Source organism: Sinohyriopsis cumingii, chromosome 2 (assembly GCF_028554795.1).
Source record: "Sinohyriopsis cumingii isolate HCF-2022 chromosome 2, ASM2855479v2, whole genome shotgun sequence".
Taxonomy (NCBI): Eukaryota; Metazoa; Mollusca; class Bivalvia; order Unionida; family Unionidae; genus Sinohyriopsis; species Sinohyriopsis cumingii.
The window spans coordinates 4,013,679-4,033,764 of NC_142962.1; the positions used below are offsets into that span (position 1 = coordinate 4,013,679).

At 35.8% G+C, this 20,086-nt stretch overlaps 1 protein-coding gene across 1 annotated transcript in view; it reads left to right on the forward strand.

Annotated features, from left to right (window-relative positions):
- LOC149804257 (uncharacterized) overlaps window positions 1-20,086 on the forward strand; it is a 51,098-nt gene that overhangs the window by 23,381 nt on the left and 7,631 nt on the right. The window contains exons 3-4 of the mRNA XM_089938150.1: window positions 6,065-6,880; window positions 17,093-17,169. Coding sequence (XP_089794276.1) covers window positions 6,065-6,880; window positions 17,093-17,169 — 893 coding nt within the window. The remainder of the gene's footprint in view (window positions 1-6,064; window positions 6,881-17,092; window positions 17,170-20,086) is intronic.

Sequence of the window (20,086 nt, forward strand, 5' to 3'; positions counted from 1 at the left end):
GCAGGAATCTGTGGACTTCACAAAGTTCGTGGGGCTTGTAAGGCTGCCATGGATGCTACAGACTGGAAACTGGATAAAATTTTGAAAGCATTTTACATATTGTTTCATGATACTCCTGCAAGTAGAGGTGATTTTGTTAAAGTGACAGGTACGTCAAACCTTTCCTTTGGAGTTTTGTAAACATAGATGGCTAGAAAATGTGAAAGTTGCACAGAGAATTCTGGATTTGCTTGAACCTGTTAAAAGATATGCAGATAGTGTGATGATAGGATGTTTATCTGATCCAAGCACAGAATCATTTTGAATTGTAAAGGAAGCCATCAAAGATATCTTTCTCCCAGCCAAGCTTGCATTTTTTATTTCACTATCAAAGCAAATGGAACCTTTCTTGTTAGAGTATAAAACAGACCAACCAATGCTCCCCATTGCTCCTAAAAATTTGAATGCATTCAGCCTCTTGAAGCGATACTGCAAGCCATAAAAAGTTGAAGCTGTCAAGTCAGCAAAGGAGGTATTGCCATTTGTAGTGACTGATTCTGCAAACCATGTCTTCAGTCATAAAGTTGACACAGGTTTTGTGGCAGAAACAATTATTACTGATTTGAGAAAGAGATAAAAAGCAAGTGAGCTACAAATTGTGATGAATGTAAAGCAACGTTGATATGTTTTACAGATAAGTTTATTGCTAAGTCACCACGACAATACTACTCCCTTGTGAGAAACATGGCATGTCTCGATCCAGAAGTAATTTTTGTTAGCAAAGCAGAAGCAGAGGACTACTCGTTGTGCTCATCAACAAGAGAAGATATGACATCACAAAGTGGGATTCTGCCCTCAGAGAATTTTCTTCATTTGTTGATCAAGCTGTCAGCAGTGGGTCCCTGAGCTCATTTTCCAGGAAACCAGATAGTCTTGATAAATTCCTTTATGACAGACTTGCATGTCAGAAAGAATATATTCATCTGTGGCTAGTTGTAAAAACATTTCTTCTCTTGTCTCATGGAAAGGCCACTGTTGAAAGGAGTTTTTCCATCGTTAATGATTGTGAAGATGGAAATATGAAAGGACTCTGATTGCAAGAAGAGTACTTGTTGACAGTGTAAGAAATGCTGGTGGAATACACAAGATTGATATAACGCCAAAAATACTTAAAAATGGAGACAGTGCATATAGTAGGTATAGCATGTACAAAGACGAGCAGAGAAAAAACCTTGAGCAAGAGAGAAGAGGACAGAAAAGAAAAGCACTGGATGAGGAACTGGCAGATTTAAAGAGAAGAAAGGCATGTACTGAAAAAGACATTCAGTCAATGACAGCTGCTGCTGCTGATTATGCCTTGAAAGCAGAGACACACAGGAAAATTTTCTTCATCACAACATCAGATAGTTTGAGGAAAAATGTCAAGGACAAAATCACTGAACTTGGAGCCCTTGAAAAACAGATTCATGACAAGCTACAAGAAATACAGAATTCACTGTAAAATATTGTGTAGTGTAGACTTTGTAAAATAGACATTGTTCAGTGACTATACAGGTGTAGGATGTGTAGTATAATGGGAATGATAGCAGTGATCATACTATGGACTGTCTTTTAAAAAAATAAATTTGCCAGAAATATTTCTCATATGAAGTATAGTAAATATTAACTTATTTATTTTTCATTTCTATATCCTTTAGAATTAATTTAATAGTTCACCTTGAAAACCATGATTTTGAATCTTGAAAAACCCTTGAAATTTCTGAAATAAATTTGCTACTAACCCTGAGCATGGTCATTGGATGCATTCAGATACCAATGGGATCGTGGGGCCCCGAGTTGCTGAGTGGTCTAAAGTGCTCTCCGTTACGGATCACTGCCATCTCAACTCTGTCTGCGTGGGTTCGAGTCTCGGATTTGGCCAATGTGGGTATGTGAGAAAGCTTGCCAGTGGCTTCTCGTGGGTTGGTGGTTCTTTCCGTGGTTTTCCTGGGTTCTTCCTCCATCATTAATACTGGCCGCCATGTATATCCTATCGTGTGCTGAAAAATGGCATTAAACACCACAACAACAACAACCAATGGGATCAGTTGTTTGCATATGCCTTCCCACCCTCCTGACTGATTCCTCAAGTTCTGCAAATGTCAGAACTTACACCGCTCAGAAAATTTTCATATCCCCTCTGTGGCCTCTTCTAGACCTGTTGATTGCTCAACCCAGGTCTCTTACTTATGTGAATGATCATCTGTTACAACACCATGTATCTCTCACAACAGTTCACAAATTCTCCACCTTTGTGCTTGGATCAAGTGAGCACTCCACCAGAACAAAACTTTGGATTGAGTTGCAAGTTGCATCATTCAGGCCAGGAGAGTTGATATTTCACGATGGATTGTCACCACAATCAAAGAAGCGTACCAGTCTCTTGCTGGTAGACACCTTTCCTTTACGAAACTTAAAGCCCATGAGGTTCAAGCTGCTGCTACCTCATGGGCCTTCTTTAATCACTCCTTCTTGTAGGTCATGCTGAAGGCCTCATTTTGGCATTCCCATACTACCTTTTCCTCCATTTACCTCTGCTTGTTATCACAACAAAGCGCAGAAATTTTTTTTCTCTGGGTCCCATTGTTACAGCACAACATGTGGCCCTGAGAAATACCAATATTCCATAACATCGATCTCTCTACCAATGGTGAGTGCTTTCCTTTTTCTTCTTTTTGATCAGTTTAACAGACCATCAGCCAATCCCTTCTTACTGAAAAACTGAGCTAAACAATAGCTATGGGTAACTAATTTCAGTTATGCAGTACTTATCTATAGCTGTTGTCAAATGCCCTCCTCCCACCTTGCACTGATGTCATGATGTAATGGTCAACTATGAAAAAGATGAGTTGCACGAGGAATTGTGTCATACTGACAATTCTTCACTCTGTGGGAGGATGTAAGCACATCAAATGGACAGTGCATTTTTTTCAGCTTGTAAAAGAAAGCTAAACAATAGCCATGAGTAAGTATTGCATAATTAAAATAAGTTTTACCCGACCAAAAAACTACATTTTGAGACTTTGATTATAAATATCAAAGAAGTCCCATGCCATAACAAATGATTTCAGGTCTGCTGAGTCGTTGGTTATAGAGCAGCATTAATTTTAACAACGTTCATTCTGAAGTGTTTGCTACATAATTGTTTTATTATCAATATTATGTTAAGTCATCAAACTATATTCATGCTGTGATGTAAAACTAGATCTTTGCATATCATTAAGTTATTGCACTGATGTAAACCGCTGCATATGGTAACAAGTTGCCCCTTTAACTCATCAAAACCATATTCATGCTTTGATGTAAAACTCAGAACTGTCGAGTGGCAACATCAGTAATGTGAGGGCTTGGGGTGACATGTGATATGATCCTCGTTTGTGCTTTTCTTATCATTATCAACCACAGTGTTATTGCCAATATGCATCGAACAATAAAATAAAATATGAAATTAATGGACGGAATAACAGAGATATGAGCAAAGATATAGAGTAGGACAATAGAAACAGTATAATCGGTTGCATAAATAAAATGAAATTGAATATGACAGTTGAATGATAAACTTTCTCTTAGAAATAGAATTACAAAATTTATCCAAATGCATATTAGCCATTCTGTTGGTAACCTCTTTGGGATCACAACTGTAACTTGGTTGCAGTCTTTTCTCACTATTGGGTGCACAGGTAGTTTTTCTTTGAAATAAATAAAACGCAAACTAAATATTTGTCAGTTTTTTTCTGGCACTAAATAATATTCCCACTCTTGTTATGACAGATATCATCTTATCGTAACTCAGCATACAAAATTTATGATCAGTTCACAACCTGATGTTGTTGTTGTTGTTGTTGCACGGTTTAACGCCATTTTTCAGCACAGGATAGGCTATACATGGCTCCAGTATTAATGGTGGAGGAAGAACTCTGGGAAAACCCCGGAAAGAACCACCAACCCATGAGAAGCTACTGGCAAGCTTTCTCACATACCCACATTAGCCGAATCCAAGACTCGAACCCACAACCTAATACTGATTTTATTAACATAAATTTAATGTCTCTGTTGTGGCTACTCACATTTCTAACGGGGACCGTGACATAACTAGGCCTCTTTGAGAACAATTATGTCCCACTGTGGGCTGTAAATTACAAGCTGAATGATGCCGGTCGGTACACACTGATTCTCTTGCTTAAGATAATTCACGACTTAATTAACTAATTAATTAATGGACTTCATGTCTTGTCCTAACTTCATTACTCGCTAACTAGCAATTCATTGTTGTAGATGTAGTATAATCAATTCTTAGCATAAATGTTAAATATCCTTTAATACAGATAAATTAATTGTCACAATGTATATCAGCATGAAATTCCTGCAAGACATGATTTCTGTTACATACAGACCTCTAAATGCGAACGCATTCATGCCATTGAAATATCATACAACATTCTTACAACATGAATCGTATAACATTTGAGACAAAGAATGCATGATTAACTTCTGAACTCAAGGAAAATTGAAGTATGAATTTAAGACGAATAAAGTCAAAAAATAATTATGAACTTATATAAATGAACATATAATGTATGTGAGTGAGACAATACCTTGTGCTTTTTTGAGACTTGCTCCCTTTTCCGTGAAGCTTAATATCTCTTTCCATGTCCCTCAAATTTACCAGACCTCATCACTTGGACAATTAAATGAAAAAAGTACTTTTTACTGAGCCAGCTTCCCCTTCCACAGCAAAACTTGGGAGACACCTTATGTTTTGCTTAGCCAATCAGGATTAACTTTCTCTAACACTCCCATTGAAGTCAGAATAATACTCTCTTGTCCACCTTTAATAATAACTATTGTGGAAAATATCATTTTATAACATATTTCAAATGGCACAAGATTTCCTAAAGTTTGTTCCTGGCTTGTCTCTACCTTGTCATTTCTGCCACTTGACCCTACATTGACATATCTGTTAGACCTTTATCCTAATGTGTCCTAATTAAAGTCCGATCCTGTTCACAAACAAGAGAGGTTAACATCACAAGCTACCAATTTATGGTGAGCCTAACCCATATGTCAATTGTAAGGGTTATGTGTCATGCTGACTGCAAAAATATCAGCAAAATTTTGCACCATTACAATTAAATTACCCCTCTAAGTCATCAAAACTGTATTCATGCTATGTTGCAAATGGCAACATCATGAAGTTACCTCTTTAAGTCATGAAAACTGGATTAATGTAGTTTTTTTAAAACTTGGCAATGCCAAGTGGCAACATCATTAAGGTAACCCTTTAAGACATCAAAACTAGATTTATGCTGTGATGTAAAACTTGGCAGTGCCAAATGGCAATACGATAAAGTTACCCTGTTAAGTCAATGAAACTGTATTAATGCAGTTATGTAAAACTTGGGAATGCCAAATGGCAACATCATTAAGTTAACCCTTAAGACATAAAAACTAGATTTATGCTGTGATGTAGAATTTGGCAATGCCAAATGGCAACATGATAAAGTTATCCCTTTAAGTCAAAACTGTATTAATGCAGTGATGTAAAACTTTTCCCCGTTTAAATCATCAAAGCTTGATTCATGCAGTGATGTAAAACTTTTCCCCATTTAAATCATCAAAGCTTGATTCATGCAGTGATGTAAAACTTTTCCCCATTTAAATCATCAAAACTTGATTCATGCTGTAATGTAAAACTTGGCAATGCCAAATGGCAACATCATTAAGTTAACCCTTTAAGATATCAAAACTAGATTCATACTATGGTGCAAGATTCATACATATTAAGTGGTAACATCATTAAGTTAACCCTTTAAGACATCAAAACTAGATTCATGCTATGGTGTAAGATTCATACATATCAAGTGGTAACATCATTAAATTAACCCTTTAAGACATCAAAACTAGATTCATGCTATGGTGTAAGATTCATACATATCAAGTGGTAACATCATTAAGTTAGTTTTTTCTTTTAAGAATACAAATAGGATTTAGTTTTAGCTTTCTATTAAGATCAGCACACAGTTTGTTCCTTTTTTTTTTTTTCCAGTGACAGATGTGGAGGAATCAGCCATCACAGACTTTAAGCAACAGAAGAATTTGGGATCAAGGACAGATTTATTGGATTTTAGTCCATTCAACAAACAGTTTGCTAGTCTTGGGCAGCTGTCACATACAAAGAACAAGAGTGGCTGTTATACTACACAGACAATAGGGCACAGAGTAACTAGTGTGAAAAGTCCTGAAAGCAAAAACATGTTACATTCAAAGATTTCCAACAAAACTCCCTTGCAGCATGCTAAACCAAAGATGATCCCCAAAACAGCCCCGGTTAACAGTGTTGGCCACCAAGCCTTCCAAAAGATGATCCCCAAAACAGCCCCTGTTGACAGTGTTGGCCACCAAGCCTTCCAAAAGATGATCCCAAAAACAGCCCCTGTTGACAGTGTTGGCCACCAAGCCTTCCAAAAGATGATCCCAAAAACAGCCCCTGTTGACAGTGTTGGCCACCAAGCCTTCCAAAAGATGATCCCAAAAACAGCCCCTGTTGACAGTGTTCGCCACCAAGCCTTCCAAAACATCTCAAGTAGTAGTGGTATGAGAGTTGGAGAATCTTCACAAACACAAACTTTGCCGATAAGCAGTCAACTTCTTGGTGTGGTAGCTAGTGCATTTGGTACTGTTACAAGTCCTACATCAACAAATACAAAGCTGAAAATGCCAAAATCAGTTATAATAGACTCATGGAACCCTTCAGTGGATATCAAAGATTCTCAAGACCCTTCTAGCTCAGTTGACAACACTTGTGACAAGTTAAGAAGCAACACATCAAATGATGTTGGCAAGCTAGAGAAGCAAAGAAAGGGTATGGTAAAGTTACACAATGAAATACCATATATGGTGAAATCTGTGTTTTTATTGTTTTCAATCTTTGCAATTCTGCATTGATTTCATTGCATTTCATTGGGGTGCATTTTTACAATGTGTCACCAGGTTATGAAAATAAAATCACACTGAAATTTTCTCTTATATGGTAGATCATTCTTCTAGATAAACAAATTTGTATCTAATAATGTTTAAATGTGTTAAGGTCATAATATTTGACATCATATGACTCATAAATGCCTCGGATGTGGGAGGTTATAGGTTCAGTCCCCAGCCGAGTCATACCAAAGACTTACAAAAATGGTACTAACAGCTGCCTCGCTTGGCGCTCAGCATTAAGAGGTTAGTGTTAGGACTGGTCGGCCTGGTGTCAGGATAATGTGACTGGTTGGGCCATCGTGCTACATGTCTGTGGCATGATGCCCCAGTGCTAGACATCACTATAAACTGCCACATTGCAGACATTGTAGCGATATGCCTGAAAAATTGTTAAAGCTACGTTAAAAATCCAATCACACACACACACTCATAAATGTTTTGTTACATTGTGACATCTCTACTCATATAATGCTCAGATGTGTTAACATCATGCATTATTTCACACTGTGACATAATACTGTAATATTGCAAAGCAACACCAACAAATAATGCAGTTTATGTATTTTATTATAATGTTTTGAATCAGTTTTGTCAATTGCAGAATTTGGGAAATGTAGTGAGCAATATCATGGCACTTGCTGGATAAAATAAAATTTTGTTATATAATAATTTATATCTGCTTTAAAAACAGGGCATATTTAGGTTTAGTTATGCCTGTCCATTCTCCTTGTTTGTACTATTACTCCTTAAATACTTTCCTTATTGATATAAGAATTGCATTGTGGGTGCACCTTGAGATGAACAAGTGTTGCTCACCAAAACAAGGTACATGTAATTGTGACCTATTTTTGTGCCCTCATTGCACTCATCCTGAATCCATTTTTAAATTAGCATGATAGCACAAATAACTGTTGCACTTAAGTCATTTATATTTTTGCACTTAATCATGGTCATGAGAAGATGATCTGATCTGATTTTGAGGCTTTTGCATCAGTTTCATCTATCATCTTTCATCCCATGTTCTTTACAACAAGTTTATTGTCACTAGTCTTCTTTAACTACGTGGAAGATTGCCACAAAAAAAGACAAATTCTTTTGTGCCAAGATCTAGTTGGTCCTAAATGAAAATAGTGACCGTCAGAGAGTCAGTGTTGACATCCATCATGGAAATCTTGTTATTGCTAATCCACCTGAACGAATGCTTATGTCAACTTGAGGTTTTTCATTAAAGACATCTTATGTTCATTGTAAATGAACAAGGTGCCAATTAGACATCTAGTATGGCTTCTGTACTAGCTGGTTTGAAATCTTACTCTCTCTGCTCATCCTGAATAGACTGTCGTATTAGCACTTGGTTTTCATTACATGATTTCTTGCGATGTTTAATTGGCCGTACAAGAAAATGGTACCATTGTACATGCCTTCTGACATCCAGTATGGCTGCCATGGTGGTTATATTGAAAATTATTACAATTTGTCATGAATGGATGGGTTAGGTTGTAATGAAAAGACTCCATATAAGGGCTAGCTAGAAAATCACAGTATGGCTACACCATCAGGCTGGATAGCTGTACACACAAGGTGTTTTCACTTAAAGACTTCTTATGAGGCCCTTCAGGCATCCAGTATGGTTACCAAGTTGGCCATCTTGAAAATCTTATTATCACAACTCCTTCTGAATTATTTATTGGTCACATCCACATGGAGTTTTCACTAAAAGACTTATGATGACTGTTTGGAACTAAGCAACATTGGTGCCAATCAGACCTCAAGCCTGGACAGCAAATCATGTTATTGCTACTTCTTGTAAGTGACCCTGGGTGGCATAGTGGTCGAAGGTGCTCTACAAATCACACATCGCACCTCTGTCTACATGATTTTGAGTCTTGGTTTGACCAAACATGGCTATGTGAGAAAATTTGCCACTTGCTTCCCTGGGGTCAGTAGTTCTTACCAGGGCCCTCTTGGGATCTTCCTCCATCAAATATGCTGGCCTATCATGTGCTGAAAAAGGGTGTTAAACTCCACAAAACCAAACCAAACTAGGTCTCATAAATGGATGGCAATAACTTCATGGGGTTGTCACCAAAAGACAATATCACATCTAGTTGGTCTTAAATGAAAATGATGCTGGTCTGAAATTCAACATTTCTGACATATTTAAAACCTTGAAAATCTTGTTACAGCATTTTTCCAAAGTGAATAACCATAGTGAAATTATTTTTCACTACCAGACTTCTTATGATCTCTAGTTTTGTCCTAAATGAAAACCTGATTTCTATGGTGGCCATCTTTACAAATGTTTTAATGCTCTTCTCCAAAATGGACATGAGATTTTCACAAAGAAACATCTACTGATATTATGTTGGACATAAATAAAATGGTGTCAATCAAACTCATGTATAAGATAATATGTTGAAAAACCATCAAAACCAAAAATACTTGGGACCAGATTTAAGTTTTGGCTCAAGAGGTTTTTGATTTTCTGTGAGTGTCACAGACATTAAAAAATGTGGGTCTTTTTTATATATAAGCAGCTGTGCAACATCATCTATACCACCTTTCGTTTTAAGACAGAAAAATCCTGTACAATTTAAAAAAAAAAAAAAAAAAAACCATGGAGCCCAGGGTGGCCAAGTGGTCTAAAATGCTTACACCTAAATATCACTGCCATCTCACCTCTGTCTGCATAGATTTGAGACTTGGCCAATGTGAGAAAGCTTGCCAGTAGCTTCCTGTGGGTTAGTGGTTGTTGCTGGGTTTCTCCCAGGTTCTTTCTCCACCAGCTTTTCTGGCCACCATGTATATATAGCCCAGTGCTGTCCAACCGTTCTGACACCATGGGCTACTGCAAAATGTTTTTCTTGAAGCCGAGGACCGCAGCAGAAAACTGAAAGCGATGACTGTATAGCTGCTCGAGCTCTGGCAGGGTGTTTAAAATCAGCCCGCAGGCTGCATGCAGCCCACAGGCCATGGGTTGGACAGCACTGATGTAGCCTATCATACACTGAAAAATGGCATTGTTCCCAAAATATATAAAAACAACAAAAACATTAATGCTCTTTGTGTGATTTGAGAGACAGCAAGGCAATTTTGTATCAGTTTGATTTGAAACAGACAGCAAGACAATTTTGTATCAGTCTGATTTTGAGAGAGATGGTAAGATAGTTTTGAATGTATATGATTAGAGAGAGACTGCAGGACAATTTTTTTCTGTGATTTGAGACAGCAAGACAGTTTTAAATGTATATGATTAGAGAGAGACAGCACAACAATTTTGTATCAGTGTGATTTGAGAGCGAAATCAAGACAGTTTTGTATCTGTGATTTGAGACAGACAGCAAGACAGTTTTGTATCTGTAATCTGAGATAGCAAGACAATTTTGTACTTTGAGAAAGACATCAAGACAATTTTTATCAGTGCGATTTGAGACAGACAACAAGAAAATTTTGTATCAATGTGATTTGAGACAGCAAAACAATTTTGTGTCAGTGTGATTTTGACAGACATCAAGACAATTTTGTATCAGTCTAATTTAAGGCAGACAGCAAGACAGTTTTGTATCAGTCTAATTTAAGACAGACAGCAAGACAGTTTTGTATCAGTCTAATTTAAGACAGACAGCAAGACAGTTTTGTATCAGTCTAATTTAAGACAGACAGCAAGACAGTTTTGTATCAGTCTAATTTAAGACAGACAGCAAGACAGTTTTGTATCAGTCTAATTTAAGACAGACAGGAAGACAGTTTTGTATCAGTCTAATTTAAGACAAACAGCGAGACAGTTTTGTATCTGTAATCCGAGATAGCAAGACAATATCATATCCATGTGATTTGTGACAGAAAGACAATTTGATGACGTAGGGGAAGCATTAATATGACCAGAGAGAGAAGATTTATTTACAAGAAATTGTGTCTGTTTGCATGTTGGGGTACACATAATTAAGAAAGTTTTTTTTTTAACATTTAATGAAAAATTGGTTGAACAACTTACATTCCATCTGAACACTACTTTTTGTTCTCCTTTGGCAAATTATTAGAAGTGTGGTCATTGGACTGGTTATTAAAGCTGGGGTATTTCTTTATTAATTGTTTAAGTTTTGTTGATCAATAGAGCAACATTCCCTTCAAGGGAATTTTCTTCCTTTTTTTGGTACATATATTTGACATTGTTTTTCACTTATACTTTTTTTGGTACATATATTTGACTTTATTTTCACCTATACTTTTTTTGATATATTTGACATTTTTTTTTCACTTATAATTTTTTTTTACACGGGCACAGTTAAGCAAATTTTTGCTTAAGGTTGACAAATGAAATTCAATAGAGATATTTATACATAAACGACTGGAGTAAATTTTCAGACCACCAATGCAATAGTCTTTTTATTACACCGTGTATATCTTTATGGACTGAAATTGTTTGGCAAACTTTTTTTGCAGAATTTAATAAAAACATCACTATGCATACAGATAAATTCTTGTGTCGATGTTTGATGCACATGTAGAAGACCCGATTTGATTTTCATGGCATGTTAGCAGATTTTCACAATTTTCGGTTATCAGATGGCCTTTTGTCTGTCACCTGTTGTTCTTCATCCATCTGTCCATAAGTACAAGTTTATTATTGCTACGCCTCCTGAACTACTTCACAGATTGCCATGATCGTGATGAAACTTTGCCACACATTCATCCCACGATCTATTTGGACCTAAATGAAAATGGTGCCACTCCAACATCTAATATGGCCTCCACATTGGCTGTTTTGAAAAAATTGCATAGTATGATAATAAAACATTTTTGATTTTATTTTTTACTGATCTTGGTTAAAGTCTTCTCCCCTTCATGACATTTTCCTCATATCACTTGTATGAATGTTACCAAGCAAACGGAAAGTCATTTGGGGTAGAAGACTTCAACCTGGACTAGAAATCAACAAAACCACTGCTACATACTCAGTCCACAATGATCACAAGTTCTGCAACCACAGTTCATGACTACGACAAGTACATACGTGATTACAACACTGCTTGCATGGGAACAATATTTGGACATAGGCGTGGAAATGTGTTACAGACAATCTTTGAACGCATGAGTGTAGTTTTTGGGGCAGATGGATCAATATTTGCATTCAGATCAGCAGTGCTTTCAGACTAATCAATATTTTAGGTGAGACAACGTGAGGTCTCTGTGTTATTTCTCTGTATAGACAAATCTTAAAACACTGTTACCTACCTTGTCCATTAGAGTGCGCTGCTGCATAGTGAGAACTTCCGGCAAGTACATACTGAACAATAAGTGGCCTAAAGTTGTTATTGCTTGTGATGGTGCATACATTTGCATTGGAATAATGTTATTAGTTATCTTATATTTTTCATTATTGAATGGTGGTGTTTTGTATAAAATGCATATTACATCGATTAGTAGCCCTAAAGTCTATGTCACTGAATGTTTAAATGATAAATTGAACTAGTTATCCATTATATGTATAGATGAGAACCGTTTATTTAATCAAATATGCCCGAATATTCAGGAGCTCACTCATTGATAATATCACATATCAGATAAAATATGGTAGCATTATGTTTACTAACCAGTCTCATTTCTCTTATTTATTATGTCGTGCATTCAAGGACGTGAAATGCATTGACAATCCGAAATGTAGTAGGCAGAGCTACATGTATATGAATGAGGTATCCACATGATGCTTGGGTAATATTTATTTATTAACTTTCTTGGTGAAAGTAGTATGTTAGGTGTATGTTAGATCTTAAAACTTGTGATTTAAGTAAAATCTTGTAATGCTAAACACAATTTAACTGCCATGTTTTCAGTATATATATGAATAACAAATTAAACACTTTGAGACAGTAAGATGTCTATGTAAAAGGAGTGTGGTGTTGACCACTGTATATACTGTTTCAAGCAGAAAGTACCCCACATTAATATTCTATTGTACAGGATTATCTAGGATAATATAATCTCTCTAATTCAAAAAAGTCTCTGGACTTGTTTTCCTGTAGGTTAGTAGCTGTCTAGTATGTGAATTCACAATTATATTTCTAAACCCGATACATTCCTGAGACATTCAAAGACAAAATATTGACACAATCTCTTAATTATCATAATAAAGACAGCTGGAATACAATGTATTTTATAAGAGTTGATTATTCTTTATGCACTAATGGTGGGTTTAAGTCTTGCAAACATTGTCCATGTTTTTGATGACAGATTGGCCATGGACATTGGCATCACATCTACATTAACCAGAAAATTGTTATTTATTACTTGTAAAGGGTTGGATGATAATATCTATACATTTTGGGGTGGTTAGGTCTGATTTTTTAAACACCCTTATCTGCTATAACGGCATCACCTTCCTCACATAGGTACAAAATGCCACACAAGGTAGTATGTCATGAAATCAATACTTGTTGGAAGTTGGTGTCACAGACTTCTTCAATAAAAATAAGTGCTGCCCTAAGGGCAGATAAGTCACATTTTCACATTTGTCTATAGCAGGGACTGACTCTTGCATAAGGGTGTGTTAATTTCTGTTTTTCTTGTGCAATTCACTTCTCAAAGGCAAAATAGGCTTAATCAAGAAATGTATAAATCTGGTATGTCAGTAACCGGTGTTTCCACCTTTTTTCAAAATCCACTTCGTGTGGAGAAGTTTTCAAAATCCACTTATTGTGGAAAAGTTTTCAAAAATCCACTTGGTGTGGAAAAGTTTTCAGAATCAACTTAGTGTGGAAAAGTTTTCAAAATCCACTTAGTGTGGAAAAGTTTTCATGATGCTGATCTGCCTTAAAATAAAGCCACTGTTACTAAAGTAGAAAACCGCTCCAGTGGCCTAAGTTGTTAGAGCGTCTGCCTCGAATACAAAAGGTTGTGGGTTTGAACCCCGACTGAGTCATACCAAAGGCTTCTAAAAATGGTACTAGCAGCTGCCTCACTTGGTGCTCAACATTGAGAGGTTAGTGTTTAGGACAGGTCGGCCTGGTGTCAGGATAATGTGACTGGGTGGGCACATGTCTGCAGCATGATGCCCCAGTGCTAAATATCACTGTAAACTGCCATACTGCAGACATTGTAGCAGTATGACTAAAAACTGTTAAAGCTACATTAAAAGCACAAACACACATACATGCACACACACCACATTAGAAAAAAAATTAAAAAACTTCTCCAAAACTGATAAATAGAATATAATACTATTGAATTTTGGAGCAGCACTATTGTCATTTAGGTCAATAGAAAGCATCCTGTCATGGAGAACTTGAAAATTTATAGAAATGCTGCTGATCCACTGTCAGACATGACAAATTACTAAAATAGGAAACCTTTAAGCAACTCTTACTCCAAAGCGGTTGAATCAAACTGAAAAAAATACGTGAAAACCTTTCAGTTTTATTGAAATAATGCCAACCTGGCATGGTCATATTTCCTATAACGAAACCATAATACAACTTTTCAGAAACTTCTCCTTTGATTTTGACTAGATTTGACAGAAGTCATCCTGGCTTTTACTGAACTGATGCTGATAATATCTAATATTGATACTGCAGCAAAAAATAGAAAAACGTTTCAGTGACTTCCCAGAAACAACTCAGCAGAAATTGATCAAACTTGACAGCATTATGGGTTTGGTTTGGTTTTGTGTTTTATGGCACTGCTGTGGATTACTTAGTACTGAGGCAATTGGAGTAAAGCGCCTTTCCTAGGGACACACCATGGTAGCTGATCAAAGCTGATTTACTGTTAGGATTCTAACTCATGTTCTTTCAGTCATGAGTCAGACATGCAGTCTCCATTACTCTCTTATTACAACTTGCAGGAAGTTGCATTTGGCCCATTTTACATCCTGAAGTCCTTAAGGGACAAGGTATTCTGGTAATAAGAGCTTTCAGATTTTTTACAAATCACAATCTAATATTGCCACCATCCTGGAATAAAGGGCTTTTAAATTCATACAAAAGGTGCCAATCTGCCATTAAATGTAACTGCTGTTAACAGAAATACCTTTCATAACTTCTGCAACAACAAAAATAACCACTTAACAAATGGATCAAATTTGACAGAGAGTGTCTTAGCTTGAATGCCTTTTAGATTTGTACAATTGATGCTGTTTTACCATCAGTACAATTGATTTTAGTAAATGTAGAAAAACATTTACGCAACTTTATCTCAAAACACTGCAGAATAGAACTTGAACAACTTTGATACAAAGTGTAATACTATGTTTCATCAAAAAAGATGAAAATACAAATAAAACCTAGAGAATCCTTTAAACTGTTGTTAGAATGCAAGATGCATGAATTATTATAAATAATAACAGAATAATGCACTTACGATTGATATGTAATTTAAACTGAAGAAAAATTTTAAATGGCAATATAAGCAAGTAGTTGATTTCGTTGATAATAATTGTATAATATATTTATATTAATAAGACAGTGTATCATTACAGTCTTGTAAATTAGGAAGTTTTCACTCAGGAAAAAACTCTGTGAGAAGTGCTAGACCTAAACTGAAGGTTTTATGCACACTGATAAAAGTATGTATATATCAGATGACATGTATTTACTTATTCAAAAGAAAGATTTTTTTTAAGAAAGCAGATTTCTTGTCAAAAGAATGTTCTTATGGATACATTTTTTTGGAAAGAATTATTTCTAAAAACTTGACCACATTTGGAATTAATGAATTGACAGTTTGCTAGCTGTTTGAATAGCAATATTAAAATGACCGAAACAGTTGTTGTTTATGTTATCACCTGTACTGTGCATTATTTTAAGGCATTTCATTAGTTAGGGTTAATTCATTGCCATTACTCACATATTATCTGAACTTTATATTTTGTTTGTTTTAGTTTTTCTATAATTGAAAAGAAAAACCTATTGTGTTTTCCTTCTAAAACACCTAAAGATTTAATTTCTAAGAAGAAAGAAACCCATGATCTGTGTTTTTTTTATTTTTTTTATTTTTAGCATAGCTTTAACAATTTGAGTCATATCACTACGATGTCTACAGTGTGGCACTTTTAATACAATGTACACAATACTGCTTACTAAAGATAATATTTTTCAAGGTTATTTTGAATGCAATAATCCATGCCAGCTCCTTGTTGTATTGTTTAGTGAGATAAAATTATAAAATACGGGATCATGGCTGCTGATTACAGCACAGATATCGTCATTGTCTTTAATCAAAAAGATGACTGTCCCATTTTAGTAACAGCACATTAACATGGACTCTTGTATGTGTAACAATGTCTACTTTGACAATCATTTTTTTTTTTACCGAGTCAAACCATTAGAAAAACAAATGATGATAAATTTTGTCCTAAATTTTTTTATAGAATAATTAAACATGATAATGCATGAGATGAAATCTTTCTGACAACAGAATATTTGATTAATATGCTGGCTGATCTACACCCTACATAAAATGGTGGACCATAAAAGAAAGATAACCATAGATTTTTAATGGCAAGTGACACAATTTCTTTTTAATTAATTTTGTTATTATTAATTTAATGAGCACATTAAATATCTTTTGCTGAATAAGTATTTTCTGAGATAATTTGGCACCTCTACTTATTAATGGCTGAATGGAGTAAAAGTTCCTTTACCAACCAGCAAAGTTCAGTTACAAGCAAACACATGGAGACATTTGCTTTCTCGTTAGATTGTGTTCAAAAGCATCAGTTCCCAGAACAAATATTATAAATCTTCTGAAAGTTAAAAGGCATAAAGAAAATGGATGCCAAATAGGTTTGGTGCCATAAAACAAACAGGCTCCAAATTCATACAGAAAATATGGTATTAATATTTTTTACATATAAACAGAAAATATGGTAGTATTTTTTTCTTCATATAATTATTCATGTTCTCCCTGAACATGTCAAAAAGTGAATAGATATTAAAGACAATGTGGTAGGACAGATGTTTTATCCTTACATCAGTTCCTAATATTGAATACTTCATAAAAAAGTAATTTTTCTTGTATGAGATGTGAAGTCCTATAAAGGTACTGCAGATTCAAAAATGTGTTAATATTTGCATTTTGTTCTTCTCTCATTGATTAGAGACAAGCCAAGAAAAGCCTTGTAAGTTGTTGTCTGCAGAAAAGAGTGTGTCAGCTGGCATAAACGGACATGATAAGGTAATTCTGGACATTTTGTAGCCATTTCCCATAAGATACAATGCAATACAATAACCCCTGCCTATAGGGCTCTCAGTCATGGACAGACAAGGGCCAAAGCAGGTATGTCCATAAGTAACAACTATCCTTTATTATGCACTCAATTCTGGAAGAAAAGCTGCAGAAAATATTATGACTGTCAGAATATATGTGTATGCATGCGTGAGTAATGTCACATTTAATCAGTACATATAAGCTGTATTTAATTTAATTGTATTTATTTAGTAGTTGAGTCATCAGTACATACACAAAGTATTTATTTATAATTTGTGCCAAGTGGTTTAAAGTACTTAGATTTACAGATCACAGACATCTCACCTCTGTTCATGGGAGTTACTTTCAGTGTAAGAATGCTTGCCAGTAGCTTCCTGTGGATTGTTGGTTCTCTGGTTCTTCCTGCACCAGATAAATTGGCCACCATGTTTAGCCTGTCATGTGCTGAAAAATTGTGCTAAACCCATGATAAGAACAACAACAACAACATTTATTTATTGAATTAATATTTATGCCTTCAGTACATATACACAGTATTAGTTCTTGTGCAATCAGTACATATACACACTATGTTATTAGTACTTGTGCAATCAGTACATATACACAGTATGTAATTAGTACTTGTGCAGTCAGTACATATAAACAGTATGTAATTAGTACTTGTGCAATCAGTACATATACACAGTATGCAATTAGTACTTGTGCAGTCAGTACATATACACAGTATGTAATTAGTACTTGTGCAATCAGTACATATACACAGTATGTAATTAGTACTTGTGCAATCAGTACATATACACAGCGTTTAAGTAGTACTTGTGCAATCAGTACATATACACAGTATGTAATTAGTACTTGTGCTGTCAGTACACATACACAGTATGTAATTAGTACAAATAATATGAGGGGCGACTTGGATGAAAATTTTTATTTGAAGTAGCCAAGAAGTTTAAACAGCAAGTGGTTGGACCATTTCTCATGGAGAAAGTCAACACAGCATTGAATGTGCTGCTTTGCGAGTTAAACCAAAAGCACAAGCAGAACACTTGTGTCAGACTTGGTGTTTAAAATTTTTGAACAACAGCTGTTGCCAACCATGCTGGATGTAATGAACATATACATTCCTCAAAAGCTGATGATGCAGCAAATAGAAATGCTCTTGTCATTGACAAAATTTCAAATTTGGCAGATGAAGCTATGACCATGATATTTCAAAATACCTATTTCATTGTGAGATCAAGTCTTCCAGTCAGCCTGTACCAATCTCTGAAGTGAAGGAATTTCTTCCAATAAGCCTGTACCAGTCTCTGATGTGAAGGACAGTCTTCCAATCAGAACTTACCAGTCTCTTATGTGAAGGAAAATCTTCCAGTATGCAGGTACCAGTCTTTGATGTGAAGGAAAGTCTTCCAGTCAGTATATACTTGTCTCTGATGTAATAGAAAATCTTTGAGTCAGCACTTACCAGTATCTGATGTGAAGGAAAATGTTCCATTCAGTATGTACATGTACTAGTCTCTGATGTGAAGGAAAGTCTTCCAATAAGCTCTGCTCTGGTGACTTAGTGGTTAGAGTGTCCACCTTGGATATGGGAGGTCACAGGTTTGAATGGTCATAAGAGTTGCCTTGGTAGGCGCTCAGCATTAAGAGATTAGTGTTAGGATTGGTTGGACTGGTGTCAGGATAATGTGACTGGTTGGGACATGATGCTACATGTCTGTGGTATATGTAACAAGATAACCGGGTGGGATATCTCGGATTAACAACAGAACACGTTTTGACGACACAGATATATGATTTAATATGGCGATTTATATGAATAGTGGATTATGAAGATGTGTGCGTATTTATCATCCAAATATTGGATCTATTTAACATAAAAATGCACAGTTTCAAAGATGGAACAAAAAAAATACAAATAAATTAGTTCAGTAACCCTAAAACACAGGATAAATGATTTCACAAATGATTCAATAATGGAAAGATGAATATAGTTCACTCAAATAGTAAACAATGTAAGTCTTTACACATAGTAAAAAAATGTATTTGCTCAGGTAGCGAAATTATGTCACTAAACAAGAACGGATATACAATCTACCCTTTCAGTCCTGAATAATACACTGGGTCTTACTAACCCAAAATTAGCATACAGCTAAAAATACATGTGTGGAGATGCACTCTGTCACCCGTGCACCATATCCGCTCCACAGCTCCTCTGAATCAATTTCACAACCAATATAGACTCCGGACCCTCGGAATACTATGATCACTTGAAACATTAGACCCTCCGGACACTTGAAATATTAGACCCTCCGGACCCCCTGGTCCTTTGACGGCTCTACAGCTGGGTCACCTCAGTCCCTCTGGACATTCCGGACGCTAGACATTAGACGCTCCGGCACCTTAAACGCTCCGGACACACGGACGTTTCTACCCTCTGACAACACCGGACACCCCGGATATTCCTACCATCAAAAACTCACTCAGCTCTACAGCTGGAGTTGTGCGATTCCTTTTAGCAGGCCGCTTGCTGACAAAACCATTAGTATTGTAAAGGTTCTTTACATGTAGTAACGTATTTATACCTTTAGAATTTTCGTTATTCTTTATCAAAGGCACCTTGCACGTGTGGCACAGGACGAATCGTACTCACGATTTCGAAATACATAGACCATATTATAATCACCCTCGGGTATCGTTGTACAGAGAAAAGAAACGAAACCCGAGTACATGTATTTAATTAACAACATTTACACCATTCCGTGACAGTATAATGCCCCCATGCTAGACATCACTATAAACTGCCACACTACAGACATCATAGTAATATGACTGAAAAATTGTTAAAGCTATGTTAAAAATTGAAATCACACACACATACACA